This window comes from Cynoglossus semilaevis, chromosome 1 (assembly GCF_000523025.1).
Source record: "Cynoglossus semilaevis isolate Cse_v1.0 chromosome 1, Cse_v1.0, whole genome shotgun sequence".
NCBI lineage: Eukaryota > Metazoa > Chordata > Actinopteri > Pleuronectiformes > Cynoglossidae > Cynoglossus > Cynoglossus semilaevis.
The window spans coordinates 30,296,366-30,323,938 of record NC_024307.1 but is presented as its reverse complement, the minus strand read 5'-3'; the positions used below and the strand labels follow the sequence as shown (position 1 = coordinate 30,323,938).

Genomic DNA, 27,573 nt, shown 5'->3' with positions numbered 1-27,573 from the left:
TATTATAAAAAAAGTGTTCACCAGCTGGGTATTGATTTAAATAATAATAAAAAAAATGTTCTTTTACCCCTCAGATATCCTCTAAGAGACATTGCAGAGTTTCTATTCCCATAATTTCAGGGCCTGTCATTCCTCTTGGACCCGCAGACCAAGAGGAATGACAATAATATTACCTTCCATTATCTGAAATTGTTTTTTTTTCAGCGTCTTTTCAAATATGATTTTTCTACCGAGTGGTACACATTATCTAAATAACCTTGGTGGAGGAGCCTAATGTTTGCACAACATAGACAACTAAGTCATGCAAAGCACTGAAATACACACAACCCATTCTCTTTTTCATTCTCTGCATAAACCTCTGCCTAAGTGCTGTGGCTGCACCGAGGGATCAACTGTACTCTGTTTGTCCTCGACTTCACAAGGTTGTTTTTCTGAGGCGAAGTAAAAACCCACTGAGTCATTATAGTAAATGTTATCAAATCGAGAAAATGCAAATTAATAAGAATATCAATGAACCCAATGCAAACCTTAGGAACATGTGATATCCTTAATCAAAGGCTCACGCTGTGGCATTCTCACAATGCTGTTTATCATAGGGAACACAGGCTTTGGAGGCATGAAGGAATTCTTATATTTTCCAGTATGAATTCACTATGATTAATATCCTGTTTGCATCATAATAGGGTGTGGGAAGAGAATGTTCTAGTGCTTTTTATCAGCTGCCATTGAAATAGCCTTTAGAAATAATGCTTTGATGCTGCTTCCCTGTGTGTTAATAGGTAATAATATTTTTAGGGGAAAAATCATACGAGATACAAGATCATTAATAGTTCTGTTTACAGACGACTAAATAAAACGTTGCAAAACAGCAAGACGAGAGACTTGTGCTTTTCCATTATTGTGGTGCCGAAAGTGATCAATGACTATTTACATAGGCAATGTGAGCAATGATCAGGTATCAGTAAGTACATTAAAGTGGCATAACTGTCATTTGAGTTAAATTACTTTTCAACAAAGGCTGTTGTTTGATTTAGGAGCATCTACATATTTATTTGTTTTTTTACTTTTATTTTATAAAAGAAACAGTGAAATAGAAAATGAATATTGATGATGGTGCCAAATAAACATTCTTTAAATAAAACTGCAGTTGAACAAATAACTGCTAAGTTGTATTATGTTAAATCACTATGTCATCTGCATGCAGGCAATATTATAGTGTTGTACATTTTGATCTCTACATTTTGTTAAGGTTGTCACTATAAATATACTGTATATATATAGAGAGAGTATATATATATAAGTAAATATATATAATTAAGATAAATTCACAAGTATTTTTAATAAACATTTTAGCTACTAAAGAATTCCTTTGACAAGAGGATACACATAAATAATAAAAATGTTATTTCTTCTGAACGTTCACTTAAATGTTCATCAGGAAAGTCAGTTTAGAAAATAGCATGTTATAACTGTTATATTGTGATGACCCAAATCTGATTATAAAAATATCTCCATACGACTTCGTTTTCTTAGTTACTAAATATGTATTATATGAACAAGGAACTTCAGTGAAGTGTGTGTTGCATTTGCCAGTAGAGGGAAGCAAAGCTCACTTGACTGATTAACATCAGTTGTTGCAGCAAAGGGTGAAAAAGTTCAGCCACAGCCTTTTATAAATATTTATTGTATTGAGTAGGACTACAGAATCATGATCATACAGATCTCATTTGCAGCATTCTACAGACTAATTAATTAACTAAGTATAGTTAATTAACTAAGTATGATGGAGAGAAAAAAGACAAAACAAAGTGGGACATAAGGAGGCTTGGTTTGGATGTGTACTCAAAATACTCCTTCCAGAAGGGATGGGATAAAGTGCCTGTTTGAGTCGTGCAGTTAATTCTCCATCTACTTAAGTAACATCAACTTTAGAAATTTAATTTGATAAAAAGATATGAGAAATCTTGAAATCTTGATTGAGTTGTTATTTTGTGGATTTTTTTAACCTAACAATCTGAAATCCATGTCTTGTTTTCACCTAATTGATACAATAAGATTGATTCCTTGAGGTAAAAGGTTACATCTCTTTGTCTAATCTTGTTTCCACTTGAGAAATGTAATTGCCTCGGGAATCTTTTTTCCATCGCTAGTCCCCACATAATACGTCCAAGTCTGAAGTTCTACCTGGTCTTAGTGATCACCTGGTCATACATAAACTAACCCTCAAGGAAACAAAGGATTAAAAGCAAATAAAGCCTAAGGTGAGTCATTGACTGTCATCACCTCAATCATCAACAGTCTTCACCCACTAATTGCCTCCAAACCTGGACTGTTCAGACAATCCTGCATCTGCGTTAAATAATAAAAACAAAGTTCTGCAGGCGTCTGTGTTCCCTTGCTCTTTACTGTCTTCTATTTTACATTCTAAATGAATTAGCTCAGGGGGTTCATCTACAGAGTGTATTAAACCTTCAGAAAGGGATCACATGGTTTTTTTCCCAGCTTTTTCACTCAGCGAAAACACACTGAGTGACATTTTCACAGACATTAGCTCTGCTGCCTCATCAATCACAGTAATAATAAGGGGGCTGCTGATGAAGGATTTATTTAGCATCCACATCTACACAGCTGTGATTAGGTTAAGGCTGGATCACATGCCGGGTGGGTTGTTTTTGGTCTGGCGTGATTGAAAAGCACTTGAGTTGGAATCATTGAGCTTTGTAGAGCAGAATGAGCGATTTGCATTTATTAAAGGCGACTCCAAGGCCGCTGGAAGCTAATTTTAATGTTTACTTCTTAAGAAAAATATAATATTATGAAGATAAATATTCATATTTTATCCCACCTAGATCAAAGAGTGTGCTTTTTTTGCTTGAAGTATTTTTTTCTATATTTCTCTCCCTTTTTGGATTTTTGCTAAAACCTCTCCCCTCACTTCTTCACCTCCAAAAATAACTCAGTGTCTTATTGTTTGCCACGCCAAATATATGGTGCGAGGTATTGTCGCAAAAAGATGCACTCTCCTGCTGCCACAGGATGAAATAGATTTTTTTTTTTGGCCTCCAGACCAAAGGAGTCTGTGTAATTGAATATTTTATCACTTTGTACTTGAAGATTTCTATCCAAACAGATTGAAGAAAAAATAAAATTAACTTGCAGTGATGTGGAAAATTCAATTTCCCGCGTATTTTGTTGTCGACTTAAGATTTGTGATCAGGAGATTCTTATTTGCACCATAGTTTGTTTTGGTTTTTTTTTTATATTTAGTTTGTTGTCATTGAAAGTTGCTTTAAAAAGTAGCATGGTTTTCAGAAATGGGTAGTTCTCAAAGTGGCAGGGTTACTCCAGTGGTTCTCAAACAATGGTACAGCTACCACTGTTTAAGGCCCAACTACATTGAAATGATTGTAAGCTTCATCCATCTAACAGCTATGAACAGTTATTTAAATTATTCTTGTTTCACATGGGTATTATACAGATGTTCATCCCATTATTCCAACTAATATTTTTTGGTGATGAAAATGCAACTTCCAACTGCATTCAACGTCTGTGTAGTTTGACGTGGCCACTGACTTCACGTGGGTTATTCATATTAAAACATACGTGTGTGTGTTGTTGTGTTAAACAAGCTGAAGAAGAAAAGAAACCGTTCTCTACAAAGATATAACCATATGCATTGATTTTATTCCTCAGTGCACTCAGCCCAGCTGGTGAACTACGTCTGTCGTAGCTCATCTTCAGGACAGTGGCTCCAGTCGTCTTGTGTTCTGTCTACTGTTTTATGTCCCTCCTGTCCTCTCATGTTTTATCGTCCTTCCTAATGCATATTCTACATTGACCTTTGCACCAGAGGTTCACTTTGAGTGGCACCTCACTGCTCAGGGATAACACACTGTAAATCAGACGATGAACATGTGGAGCTGTCACGTTTGAGCACCAGCTAATTTGGCTGGAGTGAGTGGAGCAGAAAAGCAGACCGTTCTAACATGTTGCCATTAACTCTGGGCTCTTCGTCGAATGCAACTGACGCTAATTACATGTTGTTTTAAAAAATCATGTTGTCAATTGTGTAAGGACTTGCACATCTTCCTAAAGTTGAAAGCTTGAATAGATATTTTGACATATTATGTGGTCTTACAAAAATAATTTATTTTTATTTAAATTCTCCATTAAGAAGCATTATTTTAAGACTAGTTATTAACACATGATACATCAATGTTGTGTCCAAGGATCTGTTGATAACAGTACAATGAATTATAGAGAGAGAACAACGATGCACATGCTTCACCTAATGAATTTACAGAGTTGAATAATGAATTTTCATTATCATTCATCCTACATTCTTCTAGGTTATTATATAACAACAACAAATGTGTTACCTTGACACAAAAGGATGAAAAGTAAAACAGAAGACTTCAGAAGTGGCTAATGTTTATTCTTAGCTGAACACTAACCTGAAGCATCTGTAAATATTTCTTTTGTGCTAATGCAAAGTCATACATGTGAAGAGTCACTTGACATCATCAGAGAACAAGGCTATCAATAAATACAGTAATATAGTTTAATTTATTATTAATATAAAGGACATAAACAACTACTTGGGTTGCTTTCAAACCTTGAGTGAAGATGTTGTTGAACATCCTCCAGTCCCTCACAGTCCATTTGACTGCAGTGTGTCAGTCATCCTGTCAGCCATAGATGGTGGTTCATGTGTATCTACTGTGTGTTTGTGCAGCCATAAGTGGACAATGGATTTACTGGATAGACAGTGAGTGGCGTCTGTGTAAACACTAAAATGCCTTAAAACTACTTTCCAGTTTTTTAGATATTTTGTGTGTCAAACTCAAGGCCCGGGGGCCAAATGCAGCCCACCAGGCTGTTTTGTGTGGCCTGCGGTCCATGTAGCTTGAATAAATAATAATCAGTCTGTTTGGAGTAGTTACATCTATACCAGCGGTGCCCACCCTTTTTGGTTCCAAGGACTGGTCAGCCAGTACCACCCGTTACTACAGACTGTTAGCATTGAAGGATCATTATATTTTCAAAATAAATCATCTTTTAGACTCTTATTTTGTTTGTATCAGAGTCTGAATGACTTTTATTTTAAAATATTTCCAGATTATCTTTAAATAAAGAAAGTAAATGGATATGACTGGATTGTCTTTGAATGAAGTAAATTAGTAAAAATTAAGCACCTTTTTTCCACTGTGTCCCACTGCGGCCTGGTACCAAATGACCTATGGACCGATACTGGTCCGTGGACCGGTGGTTGGGGACCCCTGACCTATACAGTCTTCCAGTAACAACCGGCCCTTCAAGGGGAACTTTATTGCTGATGCGGCCCCCGGTGAAAATTAGTTTGACACCCCTGCTCTAAATGATGTGAAGCAGCAAACGTTTGTGAGATAATTCATACACGCACGCACACCTGGCTGGGAGTCCTCGTTTTCCAAAATTTCACCGATTAAGTCTGGAGTATCAGAATCAGTCTGTGGTACGCACACCGTGCTTGATTGCTCACGCTGTTTCACTGGGGGTTGCCCCGGTTCACAGCTCATAATTGCCTTCCCCGCCACTGGCATCGCTTCAGTAAATATGACAGCCTCATTTTCCTGTGCCTTGGTAAACACAGACCAAACACTGCTGCTGCTGAGCATGCCTGAGCAAATCGCCGCAGGTGTTGCTTAATTATATCACCCACTTGTACCCTCAACCCATCCTGTAAACAGCGGGACCGGCTCGTCGCCGTCTCCACGCTGTGATTGATGAAGGCTGCATCAACAGCAGCTTCACTTCTCCTGCTCCTGTTCTTTCACAGGCTCTGGGGAAAACAGTGCTTGTCCAAAATTTAATAAAACTTCTGTTCTTATTTTAATTAATCCTACACCTGTGGTGCTCAACCGAAGTTTGATGAATTTAAAGATCAGTTTGTTACTGTTTTTTCTAATAATCTGAAGAATTTGAAGGCAAATTATTAAAGCGTCCATTTCATTATGTGACTGAGAGAAGGCAGAAGTTTTAGTCAGTGTTGGGAAATGATGGATGGATTCCAACGTCAGGGACTGATTTGTTGACCTTTGCTGTTAATCATGTCCTCTGTGTCACTGCTTCTGAGACAAACGGCGATAAGATCGTCCCCCGGTGAATGCTGATGAGGGGAAGTGGTGACACAGGAGGAGGTGACGAGTGCGAAGGAAGCCTAATCTCTCACTGTCCCACGGTCGGTCTACACAGGCAGATGAACAAAGAGCTTTCAGCTTGTCACTCAGACTTATCTTGTTCATTACACAGATAAGGAATGTGGACTTCAGCGTCGGTGACACAGCAGACCTCGGTGCAGCCTGACATTTCAAACAAAGTCCAAAGAGAGGTGACAAAGGACGGAGCAGGTCTTTGTGGAACATCTAATGGCATGATTCTGACTGTACTACCTGTCACGTAGTAATTGAAGCTTTCCTAAAATTAATCATTTGTTTGACAAATTACACTTAATTATACTACTAAAATCTGAGCAGAAGAAAAAAAGCATAAAGTGGTTTGTAAATAATTCTGATTAGAGGCAGAGCTTTAGAGAATAAATTAAATAGCTTTTAAAACATCAGGAATGAATTTTTCCCATCTAATGAGTACCAGCACTAATGTCCGCTGTTCATGCCATCAGTTTACCACATTAACTTTAACTTTGCCACAAATGTTACAGAAGTTACGTGTTTGGTCAGATGAGAACACAGTGTCCTAGAACATCATCATCTTTTTTATTAAAGCAATAAATAATACAGGAACAAACTTTTTCTTTATTAGATATGTATATAATTTGAGGTTTGTCCTTCTCCTTTCTCTTCCATTTACATATTTATTTGGATTTGACTCCAAAATAAATCTGCTTTTGCAAAGTTATTTTATCATTAGCCATTGTCCTCAAATGAAAAACCTGTGATGGTGATTTCTATAGTTTTTTTTAGTTTCAGACCAAAGAGTGTGTCATTAAAGCTAAATAGTGACACACCAAAGAGTGTGTCATTAAAGCTAAATCTTTTCCTCAGAATAGAAATGTCTGGAACCTACAGCCTGTTTTTCTGATTTACACCCAAAACAATTTCATAATTTTGATCCTTTCCTGGAAAATTACTCTGTCTGGTCCAAAACTGCTAAATGTTTGGCTTCCATTTGTCACACTCGTCACCCTCTAACAGCATTGGAGCAGTTACTGTCCAGAATTTGTGTGACATTAATGGACCAAGATATATCTTGTAATATTTACCTGTCAGCTGCTTTGAAAGAATCATGGCTGCTGTGTTTTTGCTCCCTGTCTTACTCTCTCACCTCCATGTCTGTGCAGTCAATAATTTATTGGTTGGATATAGGCTGCAGAGAGGCTATGATTGGTCAATTATTCCAATGTGTTATATTATCCATTTCTCCACCAAGGCCCAGCAGTGTGAGCCCTGATGGCATTTGTCTTCATGGCCCTGAGAATCATGGCTTTGCACAGAAAAATGCTGCATGTTGATGGATCTAAAAGGCTGTGTGAAATGACGGAGTTCAGTGATGTTGTGCCAGGACCCACTCTGACAGGGCTGCTGTGAGCCGGATGATACAACCAACGGTGGTGATCTTTTATCCGCCCAACATCTGTCAGACTGGCTATGAATACCATTGTACTTTTATGCAGCAGTACCCTAATAGTGAAATTAGTCTGTAATTTACATTTTCATTTTGTGTGGAATTGAACACACTTTTGTATAGCGATTTTATTGACTTCTATAATTTGTCGTCTTCAACTAATCATGAAGCAAAATGGCACTTTGGCGACCAATTAAAACACAGTGGTTAACACCTCAGAGATTACGCACTTGAACAGACCATGGTGGTCTCACCGTAGCCTAGCAATCTGCTATCAATCATACATGCAGTTCATGTTTGTCACTTTCCCCTGCGAGATACTACACAACACATTTCATTTATCAGTTAAACAAGTACAGTAGGCATCCTGCTTGACCAGTTAATTACACTGTTAAATTAACAAGTCCCGGTAGTTGCTAACTTGGTTTTCATTGGTGGTTGGGCAGATACTGTAAAAGCTGCAGGCTGAGTCAGATTGCTCTCCTGTTAGGGGAACAGTGCCAATCGATTCATTGACAATCCTGCAGGCCATAAAGCCACACAGTATAACAAGTAATGTAAATGCAAAATTCTATGGGTGTGTCATTAGCTGCAGCTCATTTTACACACATGGCAACTTTATAATACAGTAGCCCAATTGTTTTTACAAATGTCCTGTCAGTCATCTAATGGAACGTTTTTAACACCTAATCTTCGGAGGAGCTTTTCTGGCTTAGATTCCGTGGTTAAGTGAGTGTGCTGTTGACTCTTAGCTAATCACTAATTACACTAAAAGGCAGAACAGCACTCACAAAAACATTTATATTTATATCCTTGGAAAAATAAATGAATCTCACTTGTAAATACAAGTGGCTGAAGATACTAAATCAGCCAAAGGTCAATTTCTTTTTATTATTATTAATATTAATGGCTGAGGCTCACCTACTAGTGAATGCACATATCCAGAGGCAAACCAGACAAGGTTTGACAAGTCCCTGGATATTATTCTCTTTTTCAAACAGTACTGTGATGAATTATTCAAAAATATTTCTCATTCATCTGAAACAGGCTCTCCCCCGTTTTTGCACTTTGTGCCGTTCAGCAGAGATGAGAGGACTGGTAATGTAAATGAACACCTGCTTATTGGACATTCACATATCATTGAGCGGTTGTGCTGAATTGCTGCACTGTGGCGTTCATGGACTGATGATTGTTATTAAAGTGCCAGTGTGCAGATGGACTATTGTGATAAACACTGGAATTCCATGTGGATGTGAGGAAATTCCTGCAGATGGAGTTTGAACTCATGTAAATTCAGGGGTTTGTCCAGATGATGCTGGTTTTGATAGTCAATGGAAGGCCAGTGTCATCCCTTGTTCTTCCATACATTGACCAGATCAATTACCAACACACTCAAACACACGTTGCCTCCTCTTTTTTCTTCATTAACCTTCTACATTCCAAACGTTGTAAAGAAGTCATGATGCGGACAGTAATGAAGCAGCTGATGATGGACATGGGTTCTCCTTCACTTTATTTCTCCTGCTGTGTCCGTTTTTCTAAAGACCTCTGAGACATATTGACCCAGCTTCATTCCTCTGTCTCTCTTATCCCTAAAACCCACCTACGTATATTAACTCTTGAACAGCTAGGAAAAGCAGAATGAGCAATAACCTTGTTGGCGCTGTCTTATTGCTCTCTAATGTAGTTGTAAGTGTAGAGACAATTTAGATACAGTTTTCTCCTAGACCCAGCCGTTCTTTAATACTGATTAGCATAACACCTTTGTCTTTATCTTACAAGAGCATATTAGAAAGATATGGTACAACAGAAAACATGTTATAAGGATGATTTTGATAGTACTGGTGGTAGTACTAAAATGTATTCCTCTGGACTACTGCCCTGTTCTCTCACATATTATTAATAATGATAGTAATGATAATGTTTTTATAGAAAAAACACTTTAATAATTTAAAATCACAGGACCGTATCTAACCGTACTACACAGTGATTATTCTGGAGGAGTCCTTCACAGGTCATGTGAACATGCACAGCCCCTGAAGAGGTTGTGCATCTTGCAACCCCACACATCCTCTCTCCGTTTCTGTCTCAACATCCCCCACCCTCGCTCATATCCACTCCCTCTTATCTTCCCTCCCTTTACTTTGCAGTGAGGCAGCCAGAGCGCCTAAAAGAGCAAGAGCGAGCCACCAACTATCAGACAAGAGCAGAGTTTACACTGTGTGCCTGCTTTTCTTTAGACGAGAGGGGAAGAAAAACAAGGATGATACTTTGAAATCTGCAAACCTGGACTTAATACTTTAACTTGGATTTCTACACTGATAAGACTTCTAAATCCTGACCTACCTGAAAAAGTCCAACTTTTGTCATCACCAACCTCTTTCTATTTTAAAACTTATCCTGACTGGACTTGGTGTGCTGTAAGTGGGTGCCGATAGGTGCTCGGCCCGCAGGCGTGGGCCGGAGTAGAGCTGGAGTGGTTTCAGGGGAACTGGAGCGCAGGACCTGGTCCTGAGGGTGAGGAGGCCGGCTCAGGCTCTGGGTTTGGCTCGGGGTATGTCGGCACAGAGTGGCCTGAGGGAGGAGCAATGATGACTGCGTTCTGGGAGACAGAGGGGCTGCAAACACTGGGCATCGTGGTTCTTGTGTTCGCCTCCATTAAGCTGCTGCACCTTATGGGGCTCATCAGCTTCTCAGAGGGTAAGGAAATGTTGATTCTGAGACCGGAGACCTATTGGTCGAAAATTCAATATTTGAGATCAGGCATTATCTAAACCAACCAGCTATCCAAAGTTACAATACTAAAATAATAATAAAGAAAAAAATTCAGTTACTGGAAATTAAGTGAACACAGAACTAATAATTACAGAGACATGGGTGTCATTCACAGAGTCAATCTAGTTATTTTTCAAAGAATTACAAAACTTAAGTATATCTTATTGAATTATAAGAGATTATTTTAGATTGCAAGAACGCTGTCAGTCTGAGTGCTGTTGAATTAGTACTCTTAAATGCACAGTGTAGGTCCACTGAGTTAGAGCACAGCCTGGTTCACTGAGTACTGCATGTGTTAGCCCTAAATAAGCTGTATTTTACGTGATATTGCTTCTGTTTCATTAATCGAGTAAGTTTAGAATTTGCTGGTAAACTGTCTACGTAACAATAATAATGAAAAATTCCTCACATTTATATCTATAAACACAGCTGTTGCATGAAGAAAATAAAGACACGTGTGAGAGCAAAGAGCTGGAAAAACTTGACCCGACCTGTGACAAGTGTTTGGAGCTGTGAGTGTCTGTGTGAGAGCTCTCAAAAGGCACATGGAAGCAGTGTTTTCACTTAAAGGAGAAGAGTCAACCTCACACCCCGTATACAGTTTACATGCTTGACTTAATGGCAACAGATACTTAAAATTGTTGGGTTTTTTTTAAGGCTTTATTTTCTGAACGCAGCCGAGCCAATATTGATTTTTTTAATCCAAAAGAGATGACAAAGATGTTAGTGCCAGCTGCTTTATGGATTACTACTATCTGAATTACACACAGGTGTCTGAGAGAATTATTATTTACAGGATATCTGATCATCGGTTTTGACACGCAGTCAATTCAAGTATTGATGCTGTGTTTACTTTGGTGATGTTCAGACGACATGGGGGAATGACAAGAAATACTTAATAAATAAACAAAACAGTATACATGTTTTTAATTTTTAAATCATTTTTAATTTAAACAAATCTTACATTTTACATTATTTTGACAATTAGAGTCTGGTTTATCATTAGCAGCAGCGATGTCTTTATCTTATCTCCAACATCCAAAAGCTCATTGATTCTCTCCAAATGTAGCAACAGGGTAAAATATTTGGCTTCACTCACATTTCCAAACATACTTTTTTGTATGGTTCATTGTTTCCCTTTGTATAAAACCTCTTGTGAATTATTCTCTCTGTGTGCCTGCAAGCTCTGATTAACATTCATGGACTCAGACATGTCCACAGCTGGAGGCTGCCCTGTACAATCACAGGACCTCTGCTTTTGGCCCCCTAAGTGGCTACACTGCATGGAGCATCATGAACATAAAGGTCTTGCTGTAAATACCCCTGTATGTGAGAGTGAAGCTGTGGGGAGTTCCTTAACTGGCCTTTAAACTCTCAACTTTAATGTCATAAGGTAATGTCAAATGGCTAATCTGTTAGACATATACAGTATATACAGTGTATACAGTGTGTGTATATATATATATATTATATATGTATTGCATGGTGGAATATTCCCATCTTCCCAGAATGGAATACAATGTCAGCATGGATGCATCTGTGCTCCTATCAGGATAAAGCCCTGGAGCCTCTGTACTGATATTCATCTAAAAGTGTTCCTGTGTTCTCAGTATCCTTCATTGACATTTATGGCCTCACAGTGGAGAGAGATTTTCTTCTTAGATTGTCTGTACTTGACCAGGTACAGTATGTTGTATCTACAGCAAATACTGACTCATAACAGTGGTGGGGCATTTTGTTTAGTAAATTAAAGTAAAGCCAGCAAAACATAACTAAATTGCACTATAACTAATAATAAGCCATATTTGGTCTGTCTTATCACAGCTGACACAGTAAGGCAGCGGTGTCAGCTCCTGCTTGTTGAACTGGATTCAAGATTATCGACTTTTTATTAACAGATTTAATCTTTTTCATTAACAAACACTATTTCAGGAGAAAAAAAAATCTAAAATGTGCACTCATTATATTATATGTGTTACAGTCTATGATGTTGGATAAGAATTAAAATGTTTTTGACACTATTTTGTATGTTGTATGTAACAAAATGTGCAAATACAAATGCTCACACAGTACAGAAACAGATTCTGCTGTATAACATAACCTCTAAGCATCACTCCTTTTTAAATCCACCTAAACACAAGGTTGAATGACCTTTGTGTTCCTATTATTTGGCACTCACTTGTACTCCCAACATGTCTGTTGTTGATAAGACACACAGCAGGTGTAAACCTGACCTACAGTCAGAGTTCAAAGCTGACTGAATGCATTAGTGGGAATCTTCTCATCTTACACACCTGTTGGATGTTTTTAGGTCTCGCAGTAAAGTAGGCCACAAGTCACAAATATGAAACTTTACGTCTGCACTGTACGTATTTTCGTCCGTGTGTACAACTTTCCAAATGACACACACAGGTTAGGAAACCTTGGCACATGGATAATATAAAAATTAAATAAAATACAGAAACAATGACTCATTTCAAAGTTGACATACCTGCACCTGCTACCTGTAATTGTAGCAACCACTTCTCATTTAATACAAAGGACAACAGTCAACTGGTCCAATTACCCTTTAGTTTCTATGGTGTGTATTTGGCTTGATTGACTTGACCTTTGCAAGAGTGTCCTCCATCATCAGTCCCTAGTGTGTGAGTGCTTACAGTTAACACAGGAGTAGATTTTACCTGTCAATTTCTCAAAAAGTCAAAGTTCAAGCATCACTTGAGCAATCACGTTTGATGAAGACACCGATAATACATTTAGATGAGGATGACAAATGACCAAAAACAAAATCAAGATGGAGCACTATAGTTGAAGACAGCACTTTCGCTTGTGATATCACAAACAAAAACGCTGTTCAAGCGAAATGATTGTAAGAATCAAATGAAAATCACCAACCTAGTGTCTCTGGAGCTTTGGAGCTGCACATGTGGCATTTATTTCCAATCAGAGCGGTGCCTATTCAGCAAGTTCCTGACTTTAATTAGCAAACAAAATAATTAGCTGTGGTAACATGTGAATCTAATAACAATGGTTTCCATAATTACACCAAGGACAAAGGTTCCTTCCCAGCGAGGCTAGATATTTTCTTCTACTTATGAAACATCCGGGTTATTTTTCCAACCACTTTGTTTCTGATCGACCCATTGTTTGTAGTGATGAAAAATCTGGGGTAAAGTAATTAACAGAGAAAGTTCAATGCCGTCTGCTGTATATTAGCTTAAATATTCTGTCGCAGCATCAGCAAATAAGTCTAAGAGAATCCCTCTCATCTTCAGTCTCGTCTCCATTGCTTGATTGTTGTGTGCTGTACAAAAGGATGTACACAACCTAAGCAAAAGAGTGTCAGACTTCTTTGTAGATTTCTATGAAATACCCTTGCAGTTCATAAATCATTTTGTCATAAAAACCACCTCACACTGAGTAATTAATTACAATCGAGAGTAAAAGCCTCACTGTTGGATGTAATTAAGTCGATGAGCCCTTTGAGCTTATCATTTCACTCTGTTGGTGCTTCAGCTTGATATAGGTTTGCAGTGTGGGAATATTCCCTTTTCCTCATGACGTTTTGGTTGAAAGGAAAATAAATTTTAGTTCAAATGTTACGATTGGACTTTAGGGTCTCTTTACAGGTGAAATAAAACCTCTGCAGAATAAATCTAACACAGTTCTTCACAAAACTACAGATGGATGCATGGAGTTATTCCTTCCTTTGAATACTAATATTGGCGTATGTGCAATGAAATGATGGAGGATCGGAAAATACGTCATATGAATTAATATATAAGAATTTATTTTTCCAAGTTTGTCCAAACGGAAGAGCAGATTTTAGCCTTCCGATTTCTTTTCCTTTGGTAATCTGTTGTCAATTCGAAACCCAACCTATGGAATTAATTTATTATTATTCCCTCTTTGTCTGCTTTAATGTTCTGTTTCAGGCATACAGTATCACATTATAGACATACAGTATCATAGACCAGGTGTAGCTGCCTCTGTGCTTAAACGGGCTGTACTGTGAACCCAGAGTGGAAGTGTGAAACCTGCCATTATATTATCAGTATCAAAGTATCATACTGTTTTTGCTTCACAAGAATAAAGGTCAAAATTAAAGGGACTGACAGCACATGGAACACATGGTGTCCTGTGGTAAAGAGCAGACGTCTGCTTTCTTTACCATCAGATCACCTGCTAATGTCTTCCCTTGGTGACGGTGATGACACTGGGAGGTAAAAGTGATCTTTTTTTTGGGCATATGAAATCTTGACAGAAACAAGTATTGAGTAAGGAGGCAGCTTAGCTTCCTTTGTCAAAACTGGTCATGTGCTGAAGCTGCTTGCCTATCTTCTTGTTCTTAAGTCAATTTCGCGGCTGCTTTTCCCGTCTGCCGTGAAGCAGTAGAGTCTGCTTTATTAAATAACAGGAATGACATATTGCTCTCTCTGCAGCTGTAATCTTGTCGCTTATTTCTATTTGGACCCACAAAATGGGAACAAATGGCAGATCTGTATCAACCCTCCTGGTGATATATCGGACATTAAATCCACCTTCATCATTAGCCAGTGACTGAGGTCATTATTTAGGCTTGACTGAGGTCTGCAGATCTGGTAGCTGCAAAAGCAGCATAGTAATCAGCAGTTGTCTAATTGCTGCAGTCCATGCCTTGTTGTTGGCACCAATTTGTTTCAGAGCATTAGAAAATATTTGGTTCAACAAAGAGTATTGTATCACACCTCAGGGAATGCCTAGTCAGCCTTTGGCTGGATGTTCTATCTTATGGCCTCAGGCAAATCTGGCTCTGCAGATGTTATGCCATCTGTGCTCTCCATCCTGCATCCCCTTCTCAATGTTTATTCATTTGATATATTTGACATACTTCTGCAGGGGCTCTTTCTGCAACCATCTCTAAATGTACATTTCCCTTCCATGCAAACAGCAGACGTTTATTGGAAGCATCACTTTTTCAATTCTCAGAGGCCAAGGGCTTGTCTGCAGCTCGAAGTGTTGTTGACTAAAGCAATACTACAGCAAACTGGCAGAAAGTGTTGTGTTGCAATTTTGATTTATTGCTGTTGTCCCAGGAGGTGGCTTCCAGGTGAGCAGGTCATATTGATATTACTTCCATGCCAACATGCGTAGAATACACGGATGGCCAAGCGTCCAGACGCTGCTCATCCTCAGTTCTCATTCCATGTAGTGTGAGAAAGGTGTACTGGACTCCAGAGATTATCTTGAATAAGTTGATATGGCACTGATGAAAACCAGCTTTTGGCCCTATAACTCTCCTTTTTGATTAACCTACATTTGACTTTGCTCTGAGTTTTGTTTATTTAAATTTTGATACTGACCTATAGTGAATTGCTAGAATTTGAATGCAAACCCACAGAGCTATTGATGAATCGGCATTTGAGACTTTAAATACTATTAGGCAGTTAGACAATCAATGTTGAGTTGTTGTTACTAAACATCCAGCAATTGATATGTGTGAATTTATTAAGAATAGAATATTAATATATACGAATATACCAATCTGTTCCTAAAGAGAATAGCAATATTCTTAATAATTAATGATTAGTACCTGTGTTCACATTATCTCCTTACATAGGCAGCAGGAGGCACAGTACAGTGGACCTAATACCAATATGTTTCTTCTTCATTACACTGGCAGGACCTCAGAAAGTCTATATTAGGAGTGAGCTCAAGCAGAGATAACATCAGGTTTAACAGAATTTTTACAGTGTCAGGACAGGGATTCAACAGCAGAGGGAGCTTTTTAAACATAAATGCCTATCAGATCATTAGAGTTACTAAAGATCAGATTATCAGATTTAAACTGAAAAGTTCAAAGTTAAATTCGGTTTTTAATCAGGTAAGTAAGGAAAACAGTCTAGGCTTTTCATGTTACTTCCAACCTACTGTGGAAAAACACTTCAAATTTAAGCTGAATGAGGTCACTGCCTTTTTTACATCAGATCATTTAATGATGTTAAATGTAACCATGAGGCGCTGTCCCCATCATCAGACAACTGCTGAAGCTGTGTCAGCTCACATGTTAGGTCGTGGTGCCTGTAACATCAACATATTTCAATTACTAGTTGGATGTGGCGCTCGGTTTAAATTACAAACTTGCGAGCACAATATGACATTTGCGAACATGGACATCAGTCAGCGGTTGTTCGTATCTTGGGGAGCTGACTTTTTTGAAGCATTCTCCAGTCCAATCTGTTTTTTCCATTCTACCATGGTGAAATTGTGACATACACCAGACGTCAGTAGAATTAGAACTCTAAGTAGGTGTACTTTCTGGGCATTCTCACTGCCTGCACACTCAACCTAATGACCCAACAGAGAGGTGGCAAGATCAGCCGTCCTGTTCATCAATTTGTTGGCTGGCGCACAAGAACTGACCGGAAATGTAGTGATTCCAGGCAGCCATCTGTGCTAAACAGAAGGTATTCTGGTGTGTGCATGTAACAGATTTGTCAAATATTTATAAAGCACTTTCTTTTGTCCTGGAGCCTTCTTTTTAAACCTTTGAAATAAATGAACTCAGAATCCTACACCCTAGAGCAGTCAAGCTATGATTGATTAATCCTGAGTCATTATGGGGGATGGCAGTGTCTTCAGTGGTCCCACAGTCCTTTGACAATAAGATCAAGTCTGTTATTTTATGCTTTGTAAGCACTTTGATGAAGATGAAGCTGTACCACATTGATGACAATTTCAATTATTAAAGCCATATCCTGACCCTTTGGTAATTTTATTTTTGCTGAGGCATTTTCCGGTGTTTGGAGCCCTCAAAGGGTTTTTCAATTTCATCCCAATGTATTAAGTCTGTCTTTTACCTCAGGGATTGGCAATACATTAGATTTCTGATGAGCTGTTCTCGCTGCTACAAGCTGTCGTTAGAGTTGTTGTCAATCAAGCCTCTTCTTTATTCCTGGGAAGGCAAAAGTATGGCATGACTATTTGTGTGTGTTTGTACACGTTATGACCCAATCTGTTAAGTGAGAAATATCTAGACTATACAGAACTCTTTTGCCTCATTTTCTTGTTTCTTCAGGGCAACAACTCATGAATGTTTCTTTAATAATTTGGATACGCGATGATGCAATTGCAGGGAAACAGCTAACTTTGATGTCCTCGGCTGTGAGCAATGCTGTGAGCGCTGTAGGGAAGGATGCGGGCTGCTCTCCCTGCAGATACACATACCTAAGCGAAAGATCGATTTTTGCCCTAAAAAGTAAAAGGCTGTGAATTAATCAGAGAGGCGAGACTGCATGTTCTTCTCACACTTGATTAAGTATCCTGTAACTCACTCCTTTTGGCTGGCATGAAAACTTAGTTTTTTACACCATTCAAAAGCCTAATTTATCCAATATAACTATTCGTTTCTAATCTAATTTTATTTAGAATCCATAATACAAGCTTGAAGTAAACAAAGTTGATAAGTCAGATTGGTAACTAAACCATAACCAGTAAATTCTCTTACATACAAAAAGCTCCAGATCATTTGATTTCCTTTCCTTTATCAGTCACAGTACATGCTGAAGCTCATCGCTGCGTCTTTGAGCTCGAGACAACATGCCTTCAGTCCAATATTTCTTCTAAATAAAGCCAGCTTTCTGCCTGCTTTGTCCCGTGAGGGGCCAATCAGATGTCACCTCTGCACTCAGAGAGAAGGTTACACCAGACAGGAACGACAGAGGGATGAGCTCTGCTGATGTACCTCATCCCCCCAATCCTTCAAGTTATTGTTTCATTACAGAGGTGATACAAACTGGACTTGAGCTGACGGCAAGACAGACGTCTTTATAGCTGGGGGATTTGATGCACAATATAATGTTCGTCTCTTCTTAGACCCGGCTGGTTCTTAGCCAAGAGCTTTGAACCATCTGCTGCATGTCTGCGCGGTATTACAAGGAAGATGATTCTGTGGGGGAACAGAACCAGATAACGCCTTTGAAACGCCTCATCTCTGAAGTCGTCAGAGATCAGGGAAAACAAACTTTGAAGTTGAAATTGTGCAAAAGCGTAGAAATTACACCCTGGAGTTGACAATCTCTGTTTTGAATGGATCTCTGTTCCCGGAGCTCCAATGCAGATAGACAGTATAAAAAGATTTTTAGGAAGTTTTATCAGATATATTTGTTTTGTTTTTAGCAATAAAACCACTTTCAATATTCAAGTAAGGAATAATTAGCAAATTTAGGTTCAAAATAATAGACAATGTCATTACCTTATTTTCATATCGCTAGATTTGAACCTAGAACTTTATGGTTTGAATTAAACTTCATTTATATATAAGATGAATTTGTTACTAAATTATTATAATTTAAATATAAAACATTGAGTAATATTTATTTTACAAGTTTAGGTGCAACAAAACAGGTTAGTGTAATACAAATATAGTTCTAAACAAAGATATAACAAAAGTATTATTTAAGGCTTTGTCACCACTCTTCCATCTCATAATGCTTTTGAAAGTGTTAATTCAATAGGATTCAATAATATGAGTTAAACTGAATTAAATTAAATTAAACTGACTTATCTCCTGATTTATTACACAAGTGGTTTTTATGATTAAAACGATATTTTATTCTTTTATGTAGCAGTCCGCTCTCCTGATAATGTGAACACTTTCATTCAATGCAATTCCACGTATCATTTTTCATCTCGCCTGAGTGTCAGGACTGAAGTTGTTTTTTTTTTTTCCCCTGCTGGACTGAAATGCTGTGCGGTTGCCAGATAAAGGAACAAATTAACGAGGCTCATTTTACAATCTCCATTCAATGATGTAGTGGTCCTTGTCTTCTTCCTTTAAGAGCCCACGTTTACAGACTTTTCCTTTAAATGTAGGTCTAATTGTTTTGCCCTTTCCGTCTCTGCTTCTTCAAATGTGATTGACAAATAGCGTTCAACACTTGCAGGCTTTTCCGAACACCTGCTGCTGACATCAGAGCTCATGGTAAATATTTTAGGAAATGCCTGAAGCAAGAGGAGGAAATGGATTTGTGCAGAGAAAAGGCTGTCATTTAATGGCTTTCATAACTACAGGCTGTGCTAAAGTCACCTAGAGATGACCAAGTGTGTCCTGTGGTCATCAATTGATGTTCCACCTCATGACAGTTGATACTAGTTTGTTTGACTGAGTTTTAAAAGAGGTGACACCTGATGACGGCGTGCTGTGAGGTCACATCCCTGCGCCGTATCACGTTCAGAGCCTGTCATTTACTCTGTTGACCTACAGCATGCTAACAGTCTAGTTAATAATCTAGTTAATAAGTCATGTGACCCAGTGAGCTACTTTGTCCTCAACCTACATTTTAACATTGTTTCTCCATTCCTAACACCAAATACGGTCTGTGTTAAACCTACATTATTTTGCTGTTGTCCTGAAGAAACATTTACGTGAGATACAAATGGTTCCGTCTCATTCCGCATGGCCCCGCTTCCCAGAATGCTCTGAGGCTGTTGGATGTCAAGGGTGAGACCTAACCCTGTATTTCTCAGGTTACCCTCAGATCACCCACAAGCGCGGCGTGAGGGCTCGACTCATGAGGTTCTTTCCGTGCTCCATGTCCAAAAAGCCGTCCTCCAGTAATCAAAGCAAGTGGCTCTTCTTCCAAGGCTCTCGTTTCGGACTCTCCTCTGTCCTCATACTTTATTTTACTTCTTCTATGACATGTGCCAGTGGGATTCACTCAGTCATCAATACATTTTGAGTTTGTCGTTTTTGACTTATATGAACATAAGCATATCTAGAAAACTTTAATCACCTTCTTAAATGTAAGCCAAATATTTAATATAAATATTTAAATTAAATATTTTGCCATGCATAGGATCTTTATTTTTATAATTTCTGGCTTGTGCCTTTTTCTGGGGCCACTACAGTGACTTCCCACATCAATTTGGCAAGTGTCAGTTGGATTATGATGACCAACTAGAATTGAGTTTGTCTAAACAAATAAAAATGACTGTGCATTACTAAACTGCCATTTTATTTTATTTTGTTTACTTCTTAGCTATTTAATTTATAAATCATAATATTATTAATATTTAAATCTAAATATGTATTTAGATGTACTTTTACCTAGTAAACACTCCTATTGTTCTTGTTCATTGTGCTCTGATGAATGGGTAAGTACGGTGGATGCAACATTTTGACTGCGGGCCATATGAAGAGGAATGGTGCTAATGAGGCGTGCAGACGTTGTTTTGGATTATGATTAGTGTCCTCTATATGAGAGACACTGCAATGACAGCCAGTGGACAACATCTGCCGCGGCCATTATTACTGCAACCATTAAACAGTTTCCCAGGGTTCCGCTGTCCTTCATCTTGAAGGTACTCTCTGTGACAAGAACTTTGTTTGGTCTTTGGACGAAGCTCATTATCTCTGTTGTCGTGTTTGTTGTTGGCACGGAGTAAGTAAGTAACGTGTCCAAATTAAGGCTGACCTAATGAGGAGAAAGGACTTCAATTTATTCATTTTAAATTGTCCTTTTATTTTCAAAGGTCATCTGCAATTTATGTCCATGTCAAGTGTGACTTTATAAAAAGAAGTATATTCAGCGATGCATACGTTCACATCTGACCTTCTTCCTCCTCCTCCTCTTCAGACAGCGTTGAAGATGAGCTTGAACTCTCTGCAGTCCGCCATCGCCCCGAGGGCCTGGAGCAGCTGGAAGCTCAGACACGTTTCTCACGCAAGGAGCTACAGATCCTGTACAGAGGCTTTAAGAATGTAAGTCACACCACCACCACCACCCTCACTGTGCAGCTTCAGCTGTATTTCTGAAGTACATTACCGTACATCTCCTCAGGCTTTGTTCTCCGGACACACCTGTCTTTGAAAAAACCTTTTGATTTAATTTAATACGCAGCTCCTTGTAGTCGTCAGGGTTTTTGTATTCTAAATAACCTCTGCTGCACTTGTCTGATAAATAAAATGGAACTCAGAGCAAAACATATTTTCCTGTGTCATCAGAAATGATGGAGTGCTGACCTGGGCAAATATGGGGTTTTTTGTTTGTTTGTTTTTTTTTTCTTTGCCACCTGATAGATAATAAGGTCATGGCTTGGGTGAAGAACGGTTTGAGGAAACAAGTGAGGACGGAATCATCTCAGTTGAACTTTTACAGTGTGAACCCCAAAATTCATTCAGATTAACTTGTTTAATTATGTCACATTTTTGCTCCTGTAAATATGTGCCACACGTTGAGTTTTGAAATTATGACTAACTGGATATTATTTATTTTAATTATATATTATTGTGATTCATTAAATTGGGATGTTATTTGTTGCTATAATTTTTCATTATTATAGGTTTGAGCGCTTTAGTTGTTCTAGAGAAATGTACAAAAGTACAGATGTCCAGGTTAAGACCACAGCAACACTATGTTGTTTTGCAGTTTAAAAACAAGCTGAACATTTGACATAATCCACAATTTTTTATTGTTAGGAAAAACAGCCACAAACATGGTGCATTTGGGGACTTGCACAAAATCTAAAAGGGAGACAATAAATGCAAACGGCAGAACAGTCTGGTCCAGACTTTCAGTGGAGTGCCACCAGATACATTTGGGACTTTTGTTGTGATGATTAACTCCTGTGTGTTTACTCTGATGTTGTGGAATACTGCATTTAGCAAAGTTGGATTATAGCAATTTAATTTTCTGGCATTTTTTTCTGGTTTTCCTATTAAACCTGTTTCTGTTTTTTTTTTGTTTTTTTAATTTTCCACTCTTTCGGTGACCTTGTCCGGCCTCTTAACATCAGACAGACTAATTGACCTGGGCAGAGTTCCAGTGATGAGAAACCTGACCCATTGTCCTTTGTGTCCACAGTTTAGACTCAAATGGCACATCCCTAAAGCAGGTGGCAGCATGAGGTTCGTTTACTTGTTAGTAAAATTTATTTGATTATTTGCTTGAAGGTCAGGTGATCAAAATTGCCTGAATTCCAGCTCAGGAGTTCTACATGATGAAAGGATCCCAGGAAAGACAAGGCCTTATCAAAAACTTGGTTCACCTAACACTGGAAAAGATTTAATCTGTAAAAACTGTAGTTTACTAGTCAGAGTTCAGGAGTACTTCCTGGAGCTTTAGACAAAGATCTAACAGTATCTATTCCGGACAACGCCTGTGTTCGTGTTCATTTTGACCTCTGTTTATTGCTGCATTGCTGACAGCAAAGTTTCACTTCTAGTCAGCCATTACATTTTACAGGGATAACAACCGAACACAACTGTATATTCTTGAATTTTCTGTTTTGGGATTTCAGAATTTTCTCTGGAGCTTCATTGACTTTTTGCCAGGCTTGGTTTAACAAATCAGTTTGTTAAACTGATGCACATGGTCACAGTATAAAAAGACCCTTTAATTCAATCATTATAAGCCTTCTTTTGTGTCTTTTATGTAGTTGTCACTGTAAAATATCAAATTACTGAAAATAAATTAAGAAAAAAAATACTAAAATCAATGAAATGTTATTTACATCTTTTTGGCCAGTGAAATATTTTCTAATTAACATGTGGTCAGAATTTAACGACTGACTTTTTGCTTTACTAACCTGATGGGACCATAAGACATCGGTCAATGTCTTTAAATATTCAGCTGAAACTTAAGCTGGGCTGCTAAGATGTGTAATGTTCCTTAATTAAAACATTGATGGTTGGTGTCAACATGAGACTTTAAGGAGATTTTTACGGTCCATGACAAACCTGTTTCTGTGTCAATAAAAAAGTACTGTCTTCATTTTCTGTGAGTCGTCAAGTTGATGAAAGATGAGGAAAAACAACACCTGACTTGACACAAAGCTGTTAGTTTATGGCTGCAGCTCTTTATGAGGGCTGGCAGCTGGTCTTGTCCATGTCTGTACAATATCACACACATACACACAGAAAAGTGTAGTAAAATGTTATTTATACTTGAAGTAATTCATTGTAAGGTTTAGTGTTGCACAACAATATTGAATGTAAAAAAAAACATAAAAAAGTATAAAATCAAAAAAGTAATCATAAAACAGATTTACTGCATCTGACATGAAGATACTATCTACTGCAGTAAATGCTCCATCACACAGAGTAGTAATCTGTGAACAGTACTGAAAACTGTAAGTAGGGAAATTGAATCCTTTCAACCCGTGGCCCTTTGCTCTCTGGGAGAAACAGTACCTGCAGGTCAGGATATGAGTAAATGGAACAACATAACTAAACTGATGGAGCAGTAGGTTCTAAAATAAGACAATTAACAGGTTTGAAATCCTGGAAAGGTTTTATAATAAAAAACAATTTTTGTAGTTCAATTTGTACAAATGTCACTTTGTTGAAGTGATTGGTGACATTACATACATTTTCTACACCAGAAAGGTCACAAAATGGTTAAACATGACTTGAACATGTGCACAACCATGTTGTTGTAATAAAAACAAACTGGAGAAACTGGAGCGTCACTGGTTGGTAAGCCCAGAGTTTTTATGTTATTGATGAAAACACCAACACACCGTCTCCTCCTTATCACCCTCGTCCATGCAGTGTCATATACAGGAGATATCCCTGCATAATATACGTCACATGTCTGTGTGGTGCAGCATGTAGACTTGCTGTTTACAAGTGATGTGCTGTGCATTCCTCACATAGGCCTTCAGTGGGCAAACAAATCCACGCCCTAATTACTTCATCATGTCTATAGAAACCAATAAAAAAGAATATATATATATATATATATATCGACATCTGAGAATATCAGAGAACACGCATTTGTGCTGTTGTCTAACAGGAAGATGGAGTAATGTCATAACTATACAGTGACTATAAAAATAATCTTGCACAAAATGCAAAAAATGTACATGAAAACAATCATCTTATTTGTTTGTTTGTTTAGAGCAGTGGTTCTCAAACTGTGGTACATGTACCACCGGTGGTACGCGGGGTATATTCATATTTTCACATTTACATTTTCAATTGAAGAAATCTGAAACATACCATGCAGAATTAATACAACATTTAGAAAGTATGTGTAGCTACTTGTGAGATTATAAAAAAGGATGTCAGGTCTTTTTATTTATTTACTTTTTTTAATTTACTTTTTGCTGAAATGCAAGTCTGTTGCTCATGTAAGCACAGGCAGCACGGAATCATGGGATCACTTGTTGAACGTGGAACGAGCAGGGGAATTCTAATGTTGGTCATCATGGTGAGAGAGCTAATGTTTTCTCAGGTGGTACAGAGGAGAAAAAGTTGGAGAACTACTGGTTTATTGATGTATTGATGTAAATGAAGTCTCTTCTCTAATCAGGAAGTGTGTGGCTACAATATACCTAGTCCATTTCTGTCCTATCCACTGATGTAATTTTTGTGTTAAATTCCCACTCCCCATTACTTTTACAGAAAAAAAAACGATTGAAATATTTCAACCACTAGTGTGACTTTGTCTCTTCCTTCACTTGCCTGTTAGTTGTGAGAATTAAACCATGATTGACAGAAGCGTCCCAAAAAAGAGCTTCAATGAAGATGACAACTGACTGCTGCACTTTTTCTTGCAGGAATGTCCCAGCGGAGTTGTCAACGAAGAAACTTTCAAAGAAATCTACTCGCAGTTCTTCCCACAAGGAGGTTTGAGGCCATTGCTTTTGATTATTAAACCTCCCATTAAGTGATTTCACGTAGAGCTGCATTTTATTTCCTCAGTAAGCTTAAGAAACTGTAACTCGAGCTTTTGGTTCCCAAAAAATTCTGAAGTAGTTACAGTTCATGGGAAGTCAGAAGAAACGCATGGATATTTCAAACTTTTATCTAAATCCCTGTGTAGATCCTCCAGGATTTTTCAGTCAATCACTTCATTGGAAAACGTAACCTGTGGCCTGCTGTGCTCTCTCTCTCTCTTTCTCTCTCACTCACAGATGCTTCAACATATGCACACTTCCTGTTCAATGCATTTGACACTGATCACAACGGCTCTGTGAGTTTTGAGGTAAGATTATAAAACAACTTATAATTAAATGAGTGGATTTAATTTTATAATATCTGCACCCTTGATATTCTATCACAAAGCATTGGTTAATACCTGAGTTAACATTGATTTGGTGTTAGCTGATTAATATTTCTATGATTGTGGGTTGTTGTTTTTTTTCTATTGCAGGATTTTGTTATGGGTCTTTCTATCCTTTTGCGAGGAACCGTCCAGGAGAAACTCAACTGGGCTTTCAACCTCTACGATATCAATAAAGACGGATACATCACTAAAGAGGTTTGTGTACTTTAATACCACTTACAATTAAAGTATGCATTATTTAACTGTTTTCTCAGGTCCTGACTTAAATACATCAGGTTTCATATGAAACAGCGTTGTTGTTTCCTATATGTATATAAACTACATCTGATGATATTGTTTATACATATAAATGTTTTCACTGTGTGCGTTGTATATGTAATAAGTATGTATATGTAAATATATAAAATAAGAAAAGAATGTGTAATTATTTAGATCAGATTAGATTTAGATATTAATATATTTATATTGTATATTTATTAATGCATATTTAGTCTATAAAAAATGAAAAGTTGACAAAAGATTATTTTTAAATAAAAATAGTTTTTAATATATTTCAATTATAATAATTTTATATTACTAGTTTCATTTTATATTATTTAAATTTCTGGCCTTGTGCTTAGCCAGGGTTCACATTCACTTTTTTGCTACCATAGCTGTACTGCAACTTTTATATTCTAACTCATTTCTGGTATCACCCTGAGCTTATTCATCCCTAAAACCTGAAAGTGGTGAAAGCACTGATTGTTCTCTGCACCTCAGGAAATGCTGGACATCATGAAGGCCATCTACGACATGATGGGAAAATGCACGTACCCCATGTTGAAGGAAGAGACGCCTCGTCAGCACGTAGAGGTCTTCTTCCAGGTGAGTCTGCCGTGGGCAGTGCCTGTCACCACTCTGTGGACGTCAGTTGTTCTGACCAGAGGGGACTGAGCAGTGTGCTGGTTTTCTGTCTCTCCTACAGAAGATGGATAAGAATAAAGACGGTGTGGTGACCATCGATGAGTTCATCGACTGCTGCCAAAACGTAACCCAGATCATTCCAGCCCACCTTCTGCCGCTGCTGCTGCAGCCACGCTGGTGCTTTCTCACTTATCCTGTCTTGTCTTTATGTTTGCAGGACGAGAACATCATGCGATCAATGCACCTCTTTGAAAGTGTTCTTTAACTGTCATCCTGGCACGAAGACGTTGGACGAGAGCATCAGCTTCAACTCGGCCCAGTGATGGACTTGTGCCGTGTAGTGTGCTATGCAGACTTTTGATCATAGATAAATAACGTGTTCATCACCGTGGGCTGCAGTTCAGACGGGGCAGTGTGGTGCGAACACTCTGGAATGACTTTTTTTTAAAACATAACAGAAATGAGTGAAGGGGACGAGAACATTATTTTTGTTTGTTTGTTTATTTTAAACCATCTGTCTGTGTCTGTGTTTGCCGAAACAGCCTGTTCTTGGAATAGTGTTGGTAGTGATGTCATTTGTGCACGGAGGATATCTGAGTTTTCTCCTGCCGCAGCTTTGACTTGTTTCATGCACAGCCAAGTGAAATCACTGTGACTTTTTACAGCATTGAAAAGGCAAAAGACGTGAAGACGATCACTCCGTGTTTTTACATTCCAGCCTGGGTTTAATTCCAGAGTGTTTCCACCAGTGTGATTTCTTAATTGAAATGTCAGTTTGAAGGAAGCATTTAGATAGATTTACATATACATACACACACACACATACATATATATAAAGATATACATGTATAAATATATACATATATGTATATATAGTATATACACATATGTATGTATATATACTGTATATAATAAAGATATACATATATAATATATATACATATATGTATATATATATAAACAGATATATACATGTGTGTATATATAAATATATAAAAGAAAAACAAGCATTGTAGGATTTTAAATTGTAAATAGTCTAAAATAGTAAGAGATAAGAAATCTATAGAAAACTTTTTTTGGACTTTGTTGTTTATGTTTACTTGCCAACTAGAATTAAGAGACGACATAAGGACTGTACTGCTGTCCAGATTAGACGCTGACGTGGACGACGTGTCCTCAAACAGAAGCACACAAGTAGCTACATCTACACCGTTATGTGAGA

The 27,573-nt window shown here is 37.9% G+C and overlaps 1 protein-coding gene across 6 annotated transcripts in view; it reads left to right on the top strand.

The window, feature by feature from the left end:
• kcnip4a (potassium voltage-gated channel interacting protein 4a) overlaps nucleotides 1-27,191 on the top strand; it is a 112,520-nt gene extending 85,329 nt beyond the window's left edge. For 5 of the 6 annotated variants that reach the window (XM_017036278.2, XM_017036272.2, XM_025063014.1 and 2 more), the window contains 7 exons: nucleotides 21,015-21,139; nucleotides 24,940-25,009; nucleotides 25,297-25,367; nucleotides 25,536-25,643; nucleotides 26,208-26,312; nucleotides 26,413-26,475; nucleotides 26,569-27,191. In XM_017036278.2, the coding sequence (XP_016891767.1) occupies nucleotides 21,015-21,139; nucleotides 24,940-25,009; nucleotides 25,297-25,367; nucleotides 25,536-25,643; nucleotides 26,208-26,312; nucleotides 26,413-26,475; nucleotides 26,569-26,616 (590 nt within the window). In that variant the 3' untranslated portion in view covers nucleotides 26,617-27,191. Of the gene's footprint in view, nucleotides 1-9,563; nucleotides 10,324-21,014; nucleotides 21,140-24,939; nucleotides 25,010-25,296; nucleotides 25,368-25,535; nucleotides 25,644-26,207; nucleotides 26,313-26,412; nucleotides 26,476-26,568 lie in introns of those variants that run through there. The other variant, XM_017036273.2, reaches the window with a different exon arrangement.
• Nucleotides 27,192-27,573: the final 382 nt, after the last annotated feature.